The sequence below is a fragment of the Copadichromis virginalis genome, linkage group LG19 (genome assembly GCF_057382275.1).
Source record: "Copadichromis virginalis isolate Kocher_CV1m ecotype Utaka linkage group LG19, C_Virginalis_male_GT1.1, whole genome shotgun sequence".
In the NCBI taxonomy this organism is placed as follows: Eukaryota; Metazoa; Chordata; class Actinopteri; order Cichliformes; family Cichlidae; genus Copadichromis; species Copadichromis virginalis.
Genome location: NC_140636.1, coordinates 34,764,408 through 34,779,721, shown reverse-complemented (window position 1 = coordinate 34,779,721; position 15,314 = coordinate 34,764,408). Strand labels below are relative to the sequence as shown.

Here is a 15,314-nt window from a genome sequence, read left to right as displayed (position 1 = left end):
ATTAAAGTATAATATTATAAAGGAAACAAAACATTAATCAAAAAATTGTTGAAAAACAAATTACAACAATGTATAAAAATTACAATCATCAACTCAAATACTTGGTTCTAATTGAACAGAAATTTCTATGAACTTGTAAGAACTGTGTAGGACATGAATCAGTCTGTGTCAGATCCTGAATTTGAAATTTCCACTGAAGTCACGGGTAAGAGACAAGTGGAACCAAGATCGAGGCCGTTTGCTTTTTGAAGTTTGCAAAGACTGCTAAATTTTGCCAGTGGTAGTTCACTCTTTGCAACATAGTAGCTGTTCTAAACAGATTTTTCAGGTTTATTTTTAGTATGTTATTTACAATTGGTGTTTGTTCTGGGAAAGATATTGCAGACTGAGCAATAATGCATTTCTTGCATTTCTCATGGGTTCTAATGGGGGCCTTTCTTAAAATGACTGGTCCCAGTAACAAAGGCGCTTGTCGACTCAGAAATCGAGAGAAAACCAACAACACACCCGGCAGAACATTATGTTATTTACACGGGTGCACATAAGTGGTCCGCATGTGCGCATTCGCTGTCAAAATAAAAGACGCACCAGATAAGAAGTTGCAACGCGCGTTTGCGTCCATATAAAAAGCACTGTTTTTGTCCGCTAGAGTGGGATTTTCACGGCACATTCCACACCACATCTCTGTGCGTTCATTATTTGTTTGAAGCCAGCTCACCTCCTGCAACCACTTTTCCGAGAATATGCTCTTCTTTTGTGGTTCGGACTCCTTCTGACATTTCTTTGGAGGTGGAGGAACACCAAAGTAATTGCTTAAAGGAGCTTCTTCGACATCTTTAAGAGTTCTAAACTTTAAGAGTCTGTCCTCCTCCAGAAAATCTTATGTATGCAAACACGCGTTGCGCGTTTTTGTTTTTTGTTTTTGACAGCGAATGCGCACCTGCGGACCACTTATGTGCAGCCCCGGTTATATAGCTCGTCATGTTGCAGCCACAGAAATTATTTTGTCCATGAAACCATAAAGCTGCACTTTCTTTTTGCCTCATAGTCTGATTTCTCATAACTTTTCCGTTTTGTGGTAAGCTTTTCTTTGGCTGTCACTTCTTTACCCTGACCTGTCAGCAGAACTAAAATATATATCCTGCTGCTTTTACACGCACACTCACATAAGCTCAGCGATTCTCTGCGCGATCAACCTCTCATATGTTTAAGCTGCGGGAGATTTCACTTGTCATGTTTGCATAGTAAGCTAACGATTGATAAGACGATGTCAGAGGAATTTGTGCACAAATTATCATCACTCACCAATCAGTGCTGTCGCTCTCTATACACAGTTCGTGCGATTGCAAAGTGAAAGCAAAAAACAAGCGCAAATTCAAAGGCGACTTCAATATGTCACATATTGACAGTGGCTCACCCAATGACATAATTACCCAGCTACATTTCTGAAAGAATGCAAAAGCATTGACATATATTTTTCCTTCCTACAATAGCCCCACGGGCAGGGAAGAGATAGATTTTGGTAGCCCGACTGGAAAAATCGCTAGCTCCGGGATGTCGGGCTAGCGATTTTGCAAGCCCTGTATCTGATTGAGGAATCACTCATCTTTGGAAAAGAGAGTTTATTACAGAGAAATGGCTCTTTCCAAAATAAAAGCAATACTATACGCTTCTCCTGAGCTATATTCTCAGCAGCATATTGTAGCGGGTCAGGGCTGTTCTGGGTTCTGTTTGTACAGTTATGTTTTGTTTATGTTGCCATAGTGATGGGTGACCCCTTTCGCCGGACGGTGTGTCCTTCCGGGGTCAGAGGGCGCCCTGTGTGGTGTTGTTGTTGTTGCTGCTGTGCGGTTGCTGTGCTGAACAGTTAGCTAGCGGCAGTGTTCTTCTGTAGATGTCAATAAACAGCTGTGCTCCCTGGCTAGCTCACGGGAAGCAAGACCAAACGACACCTCCGTCTCCTCCTTGTTTGAGAATCATGTGCTAACGGCTGTCTAAATGACTCGGGTAAAGTTTGTAGCATGCATGCTTGTTGTTTTTGTCTGCTTCCACTTGTCTTTGCACTAGGATGATGTCGGTGTAAATGTGCAGTCATATTCTTATGTTCCCACTAGTGCTGTCAGCGTTAATGTCGTTGAAATGACGTTAACGCCACAACACGGCAAATCTCCGTTAATGAGCTAACTGGCTAACACACTAGTTCCCACCCATGTAATTGAGGATTGCGTGGCACATCCAACATACTGTTTTACTTTAGTCCATGACACGCTTACCTTCAGGGTCATGTATCTGATTGAGGAATCACTCATCTTTGGAAAAGAGAGTTTATTACAGAGAAATGGCTCTTTCCAAAATAAAAGCAATACTATACGCTTCTCCTGGGCTATATTCTCAGCAGCATATTGTAGCGGGTCAGGGCTGTTCTGGGTTCTGTTTGTACAGTTATGTTTTGTTTATGTTGCCATAGTGACAGGTGACCCCTTTCGCCGGACGGTGTGTCCTTCCGGGGTCAGAGGGCGCCCTGTGTGGTGGTGTTGTTGTTGTTGCTGCTGCTGTGCGGTTGCTGTGCTGAACAGTTAGCTAGCGGCAGTGTTCTTCTGTAGATGTCAATAAACAGCTGTGCTCCCTGGCTAGCTCACGGGAAGCAAGACCAAACGACACCTCCGTCTCCTCCTTGTTTGAGAATCATGTGCTAACGGCTGTCTAAATGACTCGGGTAAAGTTTGTAGCATGCATGCTTGTTGTTTTTGTCTGCTTCCACTTGTCTTTGCACTAGGATGATGTCGGAGTAAATGTGCAGTCATATTCTTGTGTTCCCACTAGTGCTGTCAGCGTTAATGTCGTTGAAATGACGTTAACGCCACAACACGGCAAATCTCCGTTAATGAGCTAACTGGCTAACACACTAGTTCCCACCCATGTAATTGAGGATTGCGTGGCACATCCAACATACTGTTTTACTTTAGTCCATGACACGCTTACCTTCAGGGTCATGTATCTGATTGAGGAATCACTCATCTTTGGAAAAGAGAGTTTATTACAGAGAAATGGCTCTTTCCAAAATAAAAGCAATACTATACGCTTCTCCTGGGCTATATTCTCAGCAGCATATTGTAGCGGGTCAGGGCTGTTCTGGGTTCTGTTTGTACAGTTATGTTTTGTTTATGTTGCCATAGTGACAGGTGACCCCTTTCGCCGGACGGTGTGTCCTTCCGGGGTCAGAGGGCGCCCTGTGTGGTGGTGTTGTTGTTGTTGCTGCTGCTGCTGTGCGGTTGCTGTGCTGAACAGTTAGCTAGCGGCAGTGTTCTTCTGTAGATGTCAATAAACAGCTGTGCTCCCTGGCTAGCTCACGGGAAGCAAGACCAAACGACACCTCCGTCTCCTCCTTGTTTGAGAATCATGTGCTAACGGCTGTCTAAATGACTCGGGTAAAGTTTGTAGCATGCATGCTTGTTGTTTTTGTCTGCTTCCACTTGTCTTTGCACTAGGATGATGTCGGAGTAAATGTGCAGTCATATTCTTGTGTTCCCACTAGTGCTGTCAGCGTTAATGTCGTTGAAATGACGTTAACGCCACAACACGGCAAATCTCCGTTAATGAGCTAACTGGCTAACACACTAGTTCCCACCCATGTAATTGAGCATTGCGTGGCACATCCAACATACTGTTTTACTTTAGTCCATGACACGCTTACCTTCAGGGTCATGTATCTGATTCAGGAATCGCTCATCTTTGGAAAAGAGAGTTTATTACAGAGAAATGGCTCTTTCCAAAATAAAAGCAATACTATACGCTTCTCCTGGGCTATATTCTCAGCAGCATATTGTAGCGGGTCAGGGCTGTTCTGGGTTCTGTTTGTACAGTTATGTTTTGTTTATGTTGCCATAGTGACGGGTGACCCCTTTCGCCGGACGGTGTGTCCTTCCGGGGTCAGAGGGCGCCCTGTGTGTTGTTGTTGTTGTTGCTGCTGTGTGGTTGCTGTGCTGAGCAGTTAGCTAGCGGCAGTGTTCTTCTGTAGATGTCAATAAACAGCTGTGCTCCCTGGCTAGCTCACGGGAAGCAAGACCAAACGACACCTCCGTCTCCTCCTTGTTTGAGAATCATGTGCTAACGGCTGTCTAAATGACTCGGGTAAAGTTTGTAGCATGCATGCTTGTTGTTTTTGTCTGCTTCCACTTGTCTTTGCACTAGGATGATGTCGGAGTAAATGTGCAGTCATATTCTTGTGTTCCCACTAGTGCTGTCAGCGTTAATGTCGTTGAAATGACGTTAACGCCACAACACGGCAAATCTCCGTTAATGAGCTAACTGGCTAACACACTAGTTCCCACCCATGTAATTGAGAATTGCGTGGCACATCCAACATACTGTTTTACTTTAGTCCATGACACGCTTACCTTCAGGGTCATGTATCTGATTCAGGAATCACTCATCTTTGGAAAAGAGAGTTTATTACAGAGAAATGGCTCTTTCCAAAATAAAAGCAATACTATACGCTTCTCCTGAGCTATATTCTCAGCAGCATAATGTAGCGGGTCAGGGCTGTTCGGGGTTCTGTTTGTACAGTTATGTTTTGTTTATGTTGCCATAGTGACGGGTGACCCCTTTCGCCGGACGGTGTGTCCTTCCGGGGTCAGAGGGCGCCCTGTGTGGTGTTGTTGTTGTTGTTGTTGCTGCTGTGCGGTTGCTGTGCTGAGCAGTTAGCTAGCGGCAGTGTTCTTCTGTAGATGTCAATAAACAGCTGTGCTCCCTGGCTAGCTCACGGGAAGCAAGACCAAACGACACCTCCGTCTCCTCCTTGTTTGAGAATCATGTGCTAACGGCTGTCTAAATGACTCGGGTAAAGTTTGTAGCATGCATGCTTGTTGTTTTTGTCTGCTTCCACTTGTCTTTGCACTAGGATGATGTCGGAGTAAATGTGCAGTCATATTCTTGTGTTCCCACTAGTGCTGTCAGCGTTAATCTCGTTGAAATGACGTTAACGCCACAACACGGCAAATCTCCGTTAATGAGCTAACTGGCTAACACACTAGTTCCCACCCATGTAATTGAGGATTGCGTGGCACATCCAACATACTGTTTTACTTTAGTCCATGACACGCTTACCTTCAGGGTCATGTATCTGATTGAGGAATCACTCATCTTTGGAAAAGAGAGTTTATTACAGAGAAATGGCTCTTTCCAAAATAAAAGCAATACTATACGCTTCTCCTGGGCTATATTCTCAGCAGCATATTGTAGCGGGTCAGGGCTGTTCTGGGTTCTGTTTGTACAGTTATGTTTTGTTTATGTTGCCATAGTGACAGGTGACCCCTTTCGCCGGCCGGTGTGTCCTTCCGGGGTCAGAGGGCGCCCTGTGTGGTGGTGTTGTTGTTGTTGTTGCTGCTGTGCGGTTGCTGTGCTGAACAGTTAGCTAGCGGCAGTGTTCTTCTGTAGATGTCAATAAACAGCTGTGCTCCCTGGCTAGCTCACGGGAAGCAAGACCAAACGACACCTCCGTCTCCTCCTTGTTTGAGAATCATGTGCTAACGGCTGTCTAAATGACTCGGGTAAAGTTTGTAGCATGCATGCTTGTTGTTTTTGTCTGCTTCCACTTGTCTTTGCACTAGGATGATGTCGGAGTAAATGTGCAGTCATATTCTTGTGTTCCCACTAGTGCTGTCAGCGTTAATGTCGTTGAAATTACGTTAACGCCACAACACGGCAAATCTCCGTTAATGAGCTAACTGGCTAACACACTAGTTCCCACCCATGTAATTGAGAATTGCGTGGCACATCCAACATACTGTTTTACTTTAGTCCATGACACGCTTACCTTCAGGGTCATGTATCTGATTCAGGAATCACTCATCTTTGGAAAAGAGAGTTTATTACAGAGAAATGGCTCTTTCCAAAATAAAAGCTATACTATACGCTTCTCCTGGGCTATATTCTCAGCAGCATATTGTAGCGGGTCAGGGCTGTTCTGGGTTCTGTTTGTACAGTTATGTTTTGTTTATGTTGCCATAGTGACGGGTGACCCCTTTCGCCGGACGGTGTGTCCTTCCGGGGTCAGAGGGCGCCCTGTGTGGTGTTGTTGTTGTTGCTGCTGTGTGGTTGCTGTGCTGAGCAGTTAGCTAGCGGCAGTGTTCTTCTGTAGATGTCAATAAACAGCTGTGCTCCCTGGCTAGCTCACGGGAAGCAAGACCAAACGACACCTCCGTCTCCTCCTTGTTTGAGAATCATGTGCTAACGGCTGTCTAAATGACTCGGGTAAAGTTTGTAGCATGCATGCTTGTTGTTTTTGTCTGCTTCCACTTGTCTTTGCACTAGGATGATGTCGGAGTAAATGTGCAGTCATATTCTTGTGTTCCCACTAGTGCTGTCAGCGTTAATGTCGTTGAAATGACGTTAACGCCACAACACGGCAAATCTCCGTTAATGAGCTAACTGGCTAACACACTAGTTCCCACCCATGTAATTGAGAATTGCGTGGCACATCCAACATACTGTTTTACTTTAGTCCATGACACGCTTACCTTCAGGGTCATGTATCTGATTCAGGAATCACTCATCTTTGGAAAAGAGAGTTTATTACAGAGAAATGGCTCTTTCCAAAATAAAAGCAATACTATACGCTTCTCCTGGGCTATATTCTCAGCAGCATAATGTAGTGGGTCAGGGCTGTTCGGGGTTCTGTTTGTACAGTTATGTTTTGTTTATGTTGCCATAGTGACGGGTGACCCCTCTCGCTACATCACATGAAAACCAAAATAATTCCAAACGCCAGATCTGAATGAGGGTGGGGGAGGTTTAATTTGCCATGTTGCAAGGAGAGCTTAACTTCTGTCTCGCTAGCTTGCCCTGCGCTCTTCCTTCTGACGATGCTGTCTGTGTTGAGCTCTCAGTGGATCTGCGCTCGACAGTGCAGCCTAGGCGGAGTAGTCGAACACAGATTCACTGAGCGCTCAACACAGACAGCATCGTCAGAAGGAAAGTTGATAAAATAAATTACAAATTTTTATTGTTCGATACATATGCGTACCGAACCGAAAGCACTGTATCGAATGGTTCAATATCGATAAGAGTATCGTTGCACCCCTAAAATATATATATATATATATATATATATATATATATATATATATATATATTTTGCTTGTTTGGAATATTATAAACATGAGAATCAGTTGCTTGGAGTATCATCTTTTGTGTGTTCAAAAAAACAAACAAAAACCTATCGGCTGATCAGATTTTTAATTCAACACATATCGTTATCAGCATCGGTCTCCTAATAAAAAAACTTCTAATAAAAAATAAATGGCATTTTTATTATTTCTATTAAAATTAATCTAAAAATATTTCCTTTTCGGTTTTGTTTCAAAGCTTACTAAGTGGTCTTTGTGTGCAGCTGTGAAAATGTCCTCTTCGACACTTTAGATCCCTTATTCCCTGACACAATACTGAGTCCTGCTCCCAAAACAATCACCAGACATACATCAAAATGGGGTTAACAACATGGCAGCGGTAACAAATTGAAACCGTGTCCCACGTGTGTCTCCACTCGCCCGCTCTAGTCGGTCTATGGAGTACCAGATGATGGCCAGAGCCAACCGAGTCCTGTCCACATCGGCTCCCAGCCGACCAGGAAGACCACCAAAGACGATGTTCAGAAGGAGGTGAGCCAGGGCGTTGTTACCGTCAGCCTGCCTCACTCATCCATCATAACATAGCCGCGGTTGGGGACGTAGACCGATGAGCCGTTCCCTTATTTAACCTCCTCATTACTCCTCCTCCCTCTCCCACAGATTACCTTCTTGAACATCCAGCTGGAGAGACACTGTATGAAAGTTTCCAAAGTGGCCGACAGTCTCATGACCTACACCGAGCAGTTCATGGAATATGACCCCTTTGTGTCAGCCGTAGAGCCTTCGAACCCATGGATCAGTGACGACACTACCTTCTGGGACTTGGAGGCAAGGTGAGGCTTGAAACGGGGAAAGCATGTTGGGATGTGACCTGAGAGTGTGCCAGGAACTAATGATGCTTTAAACCCACACTAAGGTCAGGTGGAGTGTAGAGGTCTCAGTGCTAATGAACTGTTGCTATCCTGAATTAGCTGGGATCTGTCTGTTTGGATCTCATCTCACATGAACACTAACACTGGCATTCCCAAAGGTTCACTCTGTCCTGACTTGCTGGTCGTGACTCTCTGTAGGCCAAGTGACCAGACCTTCTATTCTATTCTATCCCATCTTATTCTGTTTTTTTCGGATGTGTTTCAATGTGAGCAGTCGCGAACCCACCCAGCAGCGTGTGAAGAAATGGGGCTTCTCCCTGGAGGAGGCGCTAAAGGACCCAGCAGGTCGAGACCAGTTCCTAAAGTTCCTGGAATCAGAATTCAGCTCAGAAAACCTGCGGTAAGAATCTCTATTATTTGACTTCTGTAAAGGTTTATGTTTTTTTGCAGTCTGGTATGTTGCAGTAGCATGATGCTGCTGCTATAAAATGCAGAGCTATGCTTTTTAGTGGCTAAAGAAAACAAGGCATGTGTGATAAGAGTGATAAGTCATAAAAAATGTAAAATTGACACTGTAAACACATTTTCTGGAAGTTGTTATTGACTGTGTATGGCACTGTTGTAGGTTCTGGTTAGCAGTGCAGGATTTTAAGCGACGGCCACTCCATGAAGTTCCCTCCAGGGCGCAGGAGATCTGGCAGGAGTTTCTGGCTGAAGGAGCTCCAAGCTCCATCAACTTGGACTCTCACAGCTACGAGCGCACCAGCCAGAACCTCAAAGACCCCGGACGATACAGCTACGAGGACGCTCAGGTGGGGGGGGGACAGATGGACTCACGTGGCTTTACGTGCTCACTTTTGATTTATCTTGGCGCTCTTCTTCGCCCAGATCTATTTTGAGTTCACCTCAAATTTACTTTACACTGCATCCCCAGTGACAACGCACAAACTCGTTTGCTTTCCCTCTAATTGGCTAAACTCTCCATACTCATGTTACACAACGGAATGAATGAGGGCAAGGATGAATAAAAAGAAAGAGAAGGGAGGAATGACAGAGTGTGTTTGTGTGGGGAGCTAATGAGCCGACTAATTCCATGAATAGGTGGTTGAGTCGGTTCACAGTAGATTCCTCTGCATTCAAAGTGCGTCGGTGATGTGTGACGTGCAACGCCTCTCACTGGCAGGACATTACTCAGCTCTGCCTTGCAGGACTTTGTTGCTCATGTCAGTACTCTCGGTTTGCATCACCTCTTGCATGCATTGCATTACCATAATCAGGCCTCTCTTTATTTTATTTTCTTTTCTTTACCACACTTTCTCCTTTATCACTCACAGACCAACGCGCGCTTATGTGGCCTTCTTTATCTTGCAGGAGCACATATTCAAGTTAATGAAAAGTGACAGCTATGCACGCTTTTTGCGATCCAACATCTACCAAGACCTCCTGTTGGCCAGAAAGAAGGTGAGCTGCACTCGCTGACCATGATTTCGGCTCCACATTTAACATGATGCAATCACTCTTTTTGCGTTCCTCATATTGGTTTGATTTTATTCTATCATTTAATAAACATGCCAGGTTTATAATCACTTTATGTATATCAATCAAAAAGTAGATATTTTATCTATACTATATGCTGCAAGGTAAATGGAATGTAAATTACTACGTTTACATTTCAGGTTTTCTGCTTCATTTTATATTAATAAAAACACACAATCATCTTTAAATAATGATACAATGTCATGTTATGCAACATTAGTGCTAACTACAAATCATTGGTCCTTATTGGTATTATATCTGTATATTGATACACTACACTGTCAAGGTTTGAAATATAATAAAAATGTCATCTGGCCTTTACCAGGTTTTAGAATTAGACGATACAACTTCAGATAATTAACAACACATGAAATATTACACTGTGCCATTATTTTTTTAACAAAATTAAGCCAAAATGTTGAAGCAGTGAGTGAAAAACTAAGCGAACGCTTTCTGCTTCCATCGGAATTTAGAGGGTAAGTAGCAGCCAGGTCCTGCCAATCAAATATACTCGACTAACTCACCAATCTGCAAGTGTTTTGTCAGTTTCCAGGTCTGGGATGTTAAAGAATGTATTAACGCAATGCCAAGGAAGAAAGGCATGAACAGCGACCTTAGAGAAACAATTCATCAATCTGGGAAGGGCTGTAAGGTCATTTCCTTCATCATAATACAGCGAGGAAGATTATTCACACGATGAAAGCATTCGTGACAGCTGGGAATCTTCCCAGGAGTAGATTCACATTTGCAATGCTCTGAGAAATCTCAAAAAACAAAGAAACAAAAAACATGCTCACATCTAAATGTTCAGGTTCATGGCATACAATCAGAATGAGACTGAACAAGTACGGCTTGTTTCAAAGATTTGCCAGGAGAAAGCCTATTCTCTTTAAAAAGATCATGGCAGCGTGGCATAAGTTTGCAAAGTTGCATCTGAACAAATTGCAAAACGTCCGGAACAATTTCCTTTTTACAGAAAAGGCAGAAGTGGAGATTTATGCCCCTAATGCTCAGCACCGTGCTTGGCCAAGCCAAACACACCACATCAGCACAAACAGCTCATACCAACTGTCAGGCACGGTGGTGGAGGGATGATGTAAGCTTGTTCTGCAGCAACAAGACTTCGAGTCGACCATAAACTCCTTCGTATATCAGAGTATTCTGGAGACAAATGTTCATTTTTGTAAATGAAATAATGACACAGTGTAATATTTCATGTGTAACTGTTCGTCTGGTGTATATTTAATCATTTTACAACCTGTCAAGGACCAGCTGATAATTTTTATTATGCCCTCATATGTAAAACTTTAGAATTGAGGGTGTACTTTCGTTTTTTCACATGACTTTAGGTAACAAAGTCTTTGTGGTATTGTTGGATGTAATGATCTTCTTCCACCACTAGTCAGTAGTGTTGGGTGATATTGCACTTTTAAACGTGATGTTTTGTTACTGTAGTTTCTATTAAAAATGTTACTTGATAGGGTTCTTTTATGCTTCCACACAAAACCTCTGAAAAACTTATAATCAGGCAGAATTTACATTATGATGTTCTTCTTGTCCTTTTCACCCATAAAATGACAAAAAAATTTAAATACTTCCTCAATGTAAATGCTGTCCTTTCTGCTATCTTGCTAGCACATGCACACGTATACTAGTCTAGTATGCAGCTCCCTTCCAAAAGCACTAGGAGAAAAACAAAAGGAAATATGCATTTTCTTTTTTTTTATTGTTTTGCAGTAACAAAAAAATTGCAAAAGATTCAGACTGTTTTAAAAAAAGAAGAAGAAGAAGAAGAATATATGCATGGGAAACAAACATATTCAAACAAGCAACTCAAGGTTTGGGACTTACTGAAGTATTTGGATCACATTGAAATAAAGTGGGTCATTTAATGTCACGTAGCAGCATTTCACAGCTCTTAATAAGGTCTTCAAAGCACCGTAAGGCTACAAGCAGAGCCCCAAAAAGGCACAACCACTGTGCCCAAAATGCAGGTGCAAGGAAACTGCTAAATTATTTAAAATGTCAACGGAACAGTCTTGAAAAAAACATGAGATCATATGCCAAACACAGACAAACCGCTGTGTAAAAGAGGAACAACAGCCAGCCTGAAAAAGAAACTTACAGAGCACAAGTATTACCGTGTTATATAAAAATTCTATGCTACTTTTGTCTGTCTCCTTCAGTGTAACCTTTAAATCTCATGTAGCAGCACTCATTTAGCTGTTTAACTGTAATGCAGAGCTTTTCAGCAAATCACAGCTTCTCTGTTCATGCTAGCCTTTCTGCCCTTTCCCCCTTTGGACACTGCTCCTTGTGCTGGCCTGTCACTGATTCCACTTCATTCCCTAAAAATAATAAATGCAACCCCTTGCACTCTCCGTTGGCCCTCATTTTTTATTTTATTTTGCAATGCTTGGCCCCCCTTTTTTCCCTCACTAACAACATCACTCCCAACTCCCTCGTCAACACCCATACCTGACCCAAACACTCACCCTGCTTCCCCCCCTCCAAAACAGCAGCCAGCAGACACTGAACAGGGCCGCCGCACCTCCTTGGAGAAGTTCACCCGCAGTGTGGTAAGTCATGTGGAGCTGGGGGCTGTTCATATCACAAACCACACTGGCTGGCTCACTATCAGTGGCTTGTTTGCAGTTATAACCATGTTACACTCTGTTGTGAATTTTTTTTAGACCTTTAATAGGACGTGTGTGTGTGTGTGTGTGTGTCAATAAGTTAACACCCTAGTCACTTTGAATGGTCACAACCTAACACTTTTTGATCAAACCACATTGCTGGTAGAGATTCTTTGTGTTACTTTTGCTGTCGGAACCTCAGACTGGTAACGAGTTTTCGTTTTAATCTACTTTCCAGGGCAAGTCATTGACGGGAAAACGCCTGACAGGCCTGATGCAGTCATCCTGACACAGCCTGTGCTGCAGGGGCACAGCCAGACCCTGTCGGGTGGGTGGCTGCCGCACAGGGGCCGGGGCACGGGCACAGACAGTGGAGCTGGGCTGGACAGGGCTGCTGTGGAGGCTCTCAGACACTGCTCCGAGGACTGCTGCCATATTGGTATTGCAGCACTGGGCTTGCTGGGGTGAACACCCCAAATTGAAACACTGATGATGAGACAATGTCGACAAGGGGAACCTCAGCCAACACACAGCACGGCATGCAGCGTACAGTACAAGCAAATGCAGTGCAGGGCTCTTCATCACTTAGGCGGCAAACTGGTTGTGAGTCTCGATGAAGCTGATCAGTTTATTGTTTTCAGGTTGTTTTATATTAAGCGTTATTAGAAACGAAAAGAACATCTGCTAAATATTCTTTGATAGGACTGCGTGTAACTCGCCACAACGTTTGCAGTGATGACTATCGTCTTATGATTTCGGGATCCAAAAATAGCTGCAGCCAATCCTAACTCGGACATAAATACAAAGTCTAAGAGGCACATCAGCACAGACACAAATCTGTTTTACATTTGCCTCTGTACTCACAAAGCAGCCAGCAATAAATAAAGCCTGTCCAGTTTTTTTTGATTGTTTTGTTTTTAGAAATATCCAACCTCTTTTTATATCTTTCTATTATATTTGTGTCCTAAGCGAAGCACGTGTCAGTTAAACAGCGAGCACAGCTTTAGCACTGTGAAAAGACGCAGTACAAAGCCTGTATTCTCCACGCTGAGAGGCATCTACAAAATGGATTTTTAGAGGTATAACTTTTCATGCTTCATTACATTCCAAAATTTGACATAAGGGCTTAATGTAGCATTCACACTGCACCGTGGCGTGCTTCATCCAAACGTCTGTGTTGAGAATTAATGTTTCATTTCTACAACACTGCTCTGTAATGAGACGCGTGGCGATGATTCATTTCTTCTGGCTGGCAAATTATTCATTTGCTTTGAGAGGTTCAAAAACGTGGCTGTGCAAACAGTTGTGGTGTGCAGCGCCGTTTAGTCACAGCCATACGTACACAGTCACAGGCCAAATAGCATCTCCGGTTTTTTTTAGGCTTCTGCTGTAGTATTTAAAGTATCCAGTGCCATGGGTCCATCTAGTGGTGGCTGAACCACAGGACCAGAAACCAGAGTGTTAAAAGACTGAACTGTGCTGTCTTCATATCATGATATCAGAACAAGTTGATCTCCCGTCTTGGAGACGTTACAAGGCCTGCTACTCAATATAGGATCACTTATTGCTTTTTTTAAACTGCATGAATATTTTTTAATCACAAAATGTTACCTGATCATTTAAAAAACAAACATTTTTTTTGTTGTCTCCACGAATTATCTGTCGTGTTTTAATGACTATGGGGGGGAAAAAAGAAATATTTGCATGCTGGACTATTATGGAGTGCTAATTTAGGGAAGGATGGTTGGATTCTCCAAAGAGGGCACACAGACAGGGACCAGCCCTGCACCGGAGCAACACTCCTCAGCGAATCAACATCTAAGCCCCGAACTGCAACTGGGAACAATATTTGACCCTCGATAGACGACGCACACCGAAGATAAAAGGCCTCTCTGCTCCACTGTGGCTTCAGACTCCTTCTACATACAGAAAGTGCTTGGACTGAGGAGATTATGGTCTCACAGCTCCCCCATGAGGCCAGTGACTGCTATAGAGATAAACTACGCTGCTGAATGAGTCAATCATCTATTCTTTTGTATTAGAGTCGTTGCAATGCACTGTACAGGTCATATTAGTAATTATTGTTAACATAAACCAGTAACCTCGTTGAGTATAAGGTAGAGAGATATGCTTAACTCGAGTCGATGTACCAAATGTTATCCTCAGCACAAGACACAATGACACTATGTATCGAGTGCATTGTAAATGTAAATTGGCTAAATTTCATTAACCAAAAGCACACTTTATTATGATATGGGCACATTACTATGCATGTAACATATTCAGGGCATTTTGTGCTTTTAGTTTCGCAATCAGCAAGATAACTACTGGCACTCTGAAACACTCAAGCACCTGCTGTCTATTCATGGGTACCAAATAATAAATACTATGGACCTGTCTGCTTTGTGCTGCTGTCTGGGTGTTTTTACTGCCTTGAGCCATAAAGCATAAAAGATTCTGGCAGAGATTTAGAGAAGCAGTTTTCATGCCGTAGATATGTGGAGTCAAAACGAGCCATACGTTTGTTGTAGTTTTGCCTTTATATACACCAGCGTGGATTTTTAAGTCAAACAGTCAAGATGAGGTTGAAGTGCAGATTTTAAAAGGTGTAACAAAAGTGTTACATTAACTGTTTAGGGATTGTTTTTATACGCACTCCCCATTGCACTGTAGGGGTGTAAGGAAACAAAATCATGAAGAAAAAAAACAAACCATTAGGTCCAAAATGGAAATATGGACCTAATATTATAACATCGATTCATCATCTTGACATCACTGAATTGAATTACTAGCTAAAGGAATCTGAAACAGGCTTTTAAAGAGACACTGCATTGGCATTTTTTAAGCATAACAGTTAGTTTAAGTGGTGTTGTGTAATAATAAAAATAATAATAAACTTTATTTATCCCCTCTGGTCCTAAAATTAGTTCATGGGGCCATTAACAGCTGTTGACTGGAAGATCTCAGACGTGTAGGTTCTAGAAGGTCACACAGGGCTACAATTTTATAATGAATTCTAAGATATACCGGTAGCCAACGTAAAGAGATTAAAACTGGAGTGCTGTTTCTTTCGTGTAGCAGCAGCATTCTGTACCAACTGGAGACGGTCAAGATCCTTCTTATTCAAACACATAAAAAAGGCT

At 42.9% G+C, this 15,314-nt stretch overlaps 1 protein-coding gene across 5 annotated transcripts in view; it reads left to right on the top strand.

Annotated features, from left to right (window-relative positions):
* Positions 1 to 14,570, top strand: part of LOC146686666 (regulator of G protein signaling 6-like) — a 49,705-nt gene extending 35,135 nt beyond the window's left edge. Inside the window, exons 11-17 of one of the 5 annotated variants that reach the window (XM_085442702.1) lie at positions 7,557 to 7,658; positions 7,788 to 7,960; positions 8,274 to 8,399; positions 8,625 to 8,811; positions 9,371 to 9,460; positions 12,058 to 12,114; positions 12,410 to 14,570. In XM_085442702.1, the coding sequence (XP_085298828.1) occupies positions 7,557 to 7,658; positions 7,788 to 7,960; positions 8,274 to 8,399; positions 8,625 to 8,811; positions 9,371 to 9,460; positions 12,058 to 12,114; positions 12,410 to 12,460 (786 nt within the window). In that variant the 3' untranslated portion in view covers positions 12,461 to 14,570. Of the gene's footprint in view, positions 1 to 7,556; positions 7,659 to 7,787; positions 7,961 to 8,273; positions 8,400 to 8,624; positions 8,812 to 9,370; positions 9,461 to 12,054 lie in introns of all 5 variants that reach the window. The other 4 variants (XM_085442701.1, XM_085442700.1, XM_085442698.1 and 1 more) reach the window with 4 other exon arrangements.
* Positions 14,571 to 15,314: the final 744 nt, after the last annotated feature.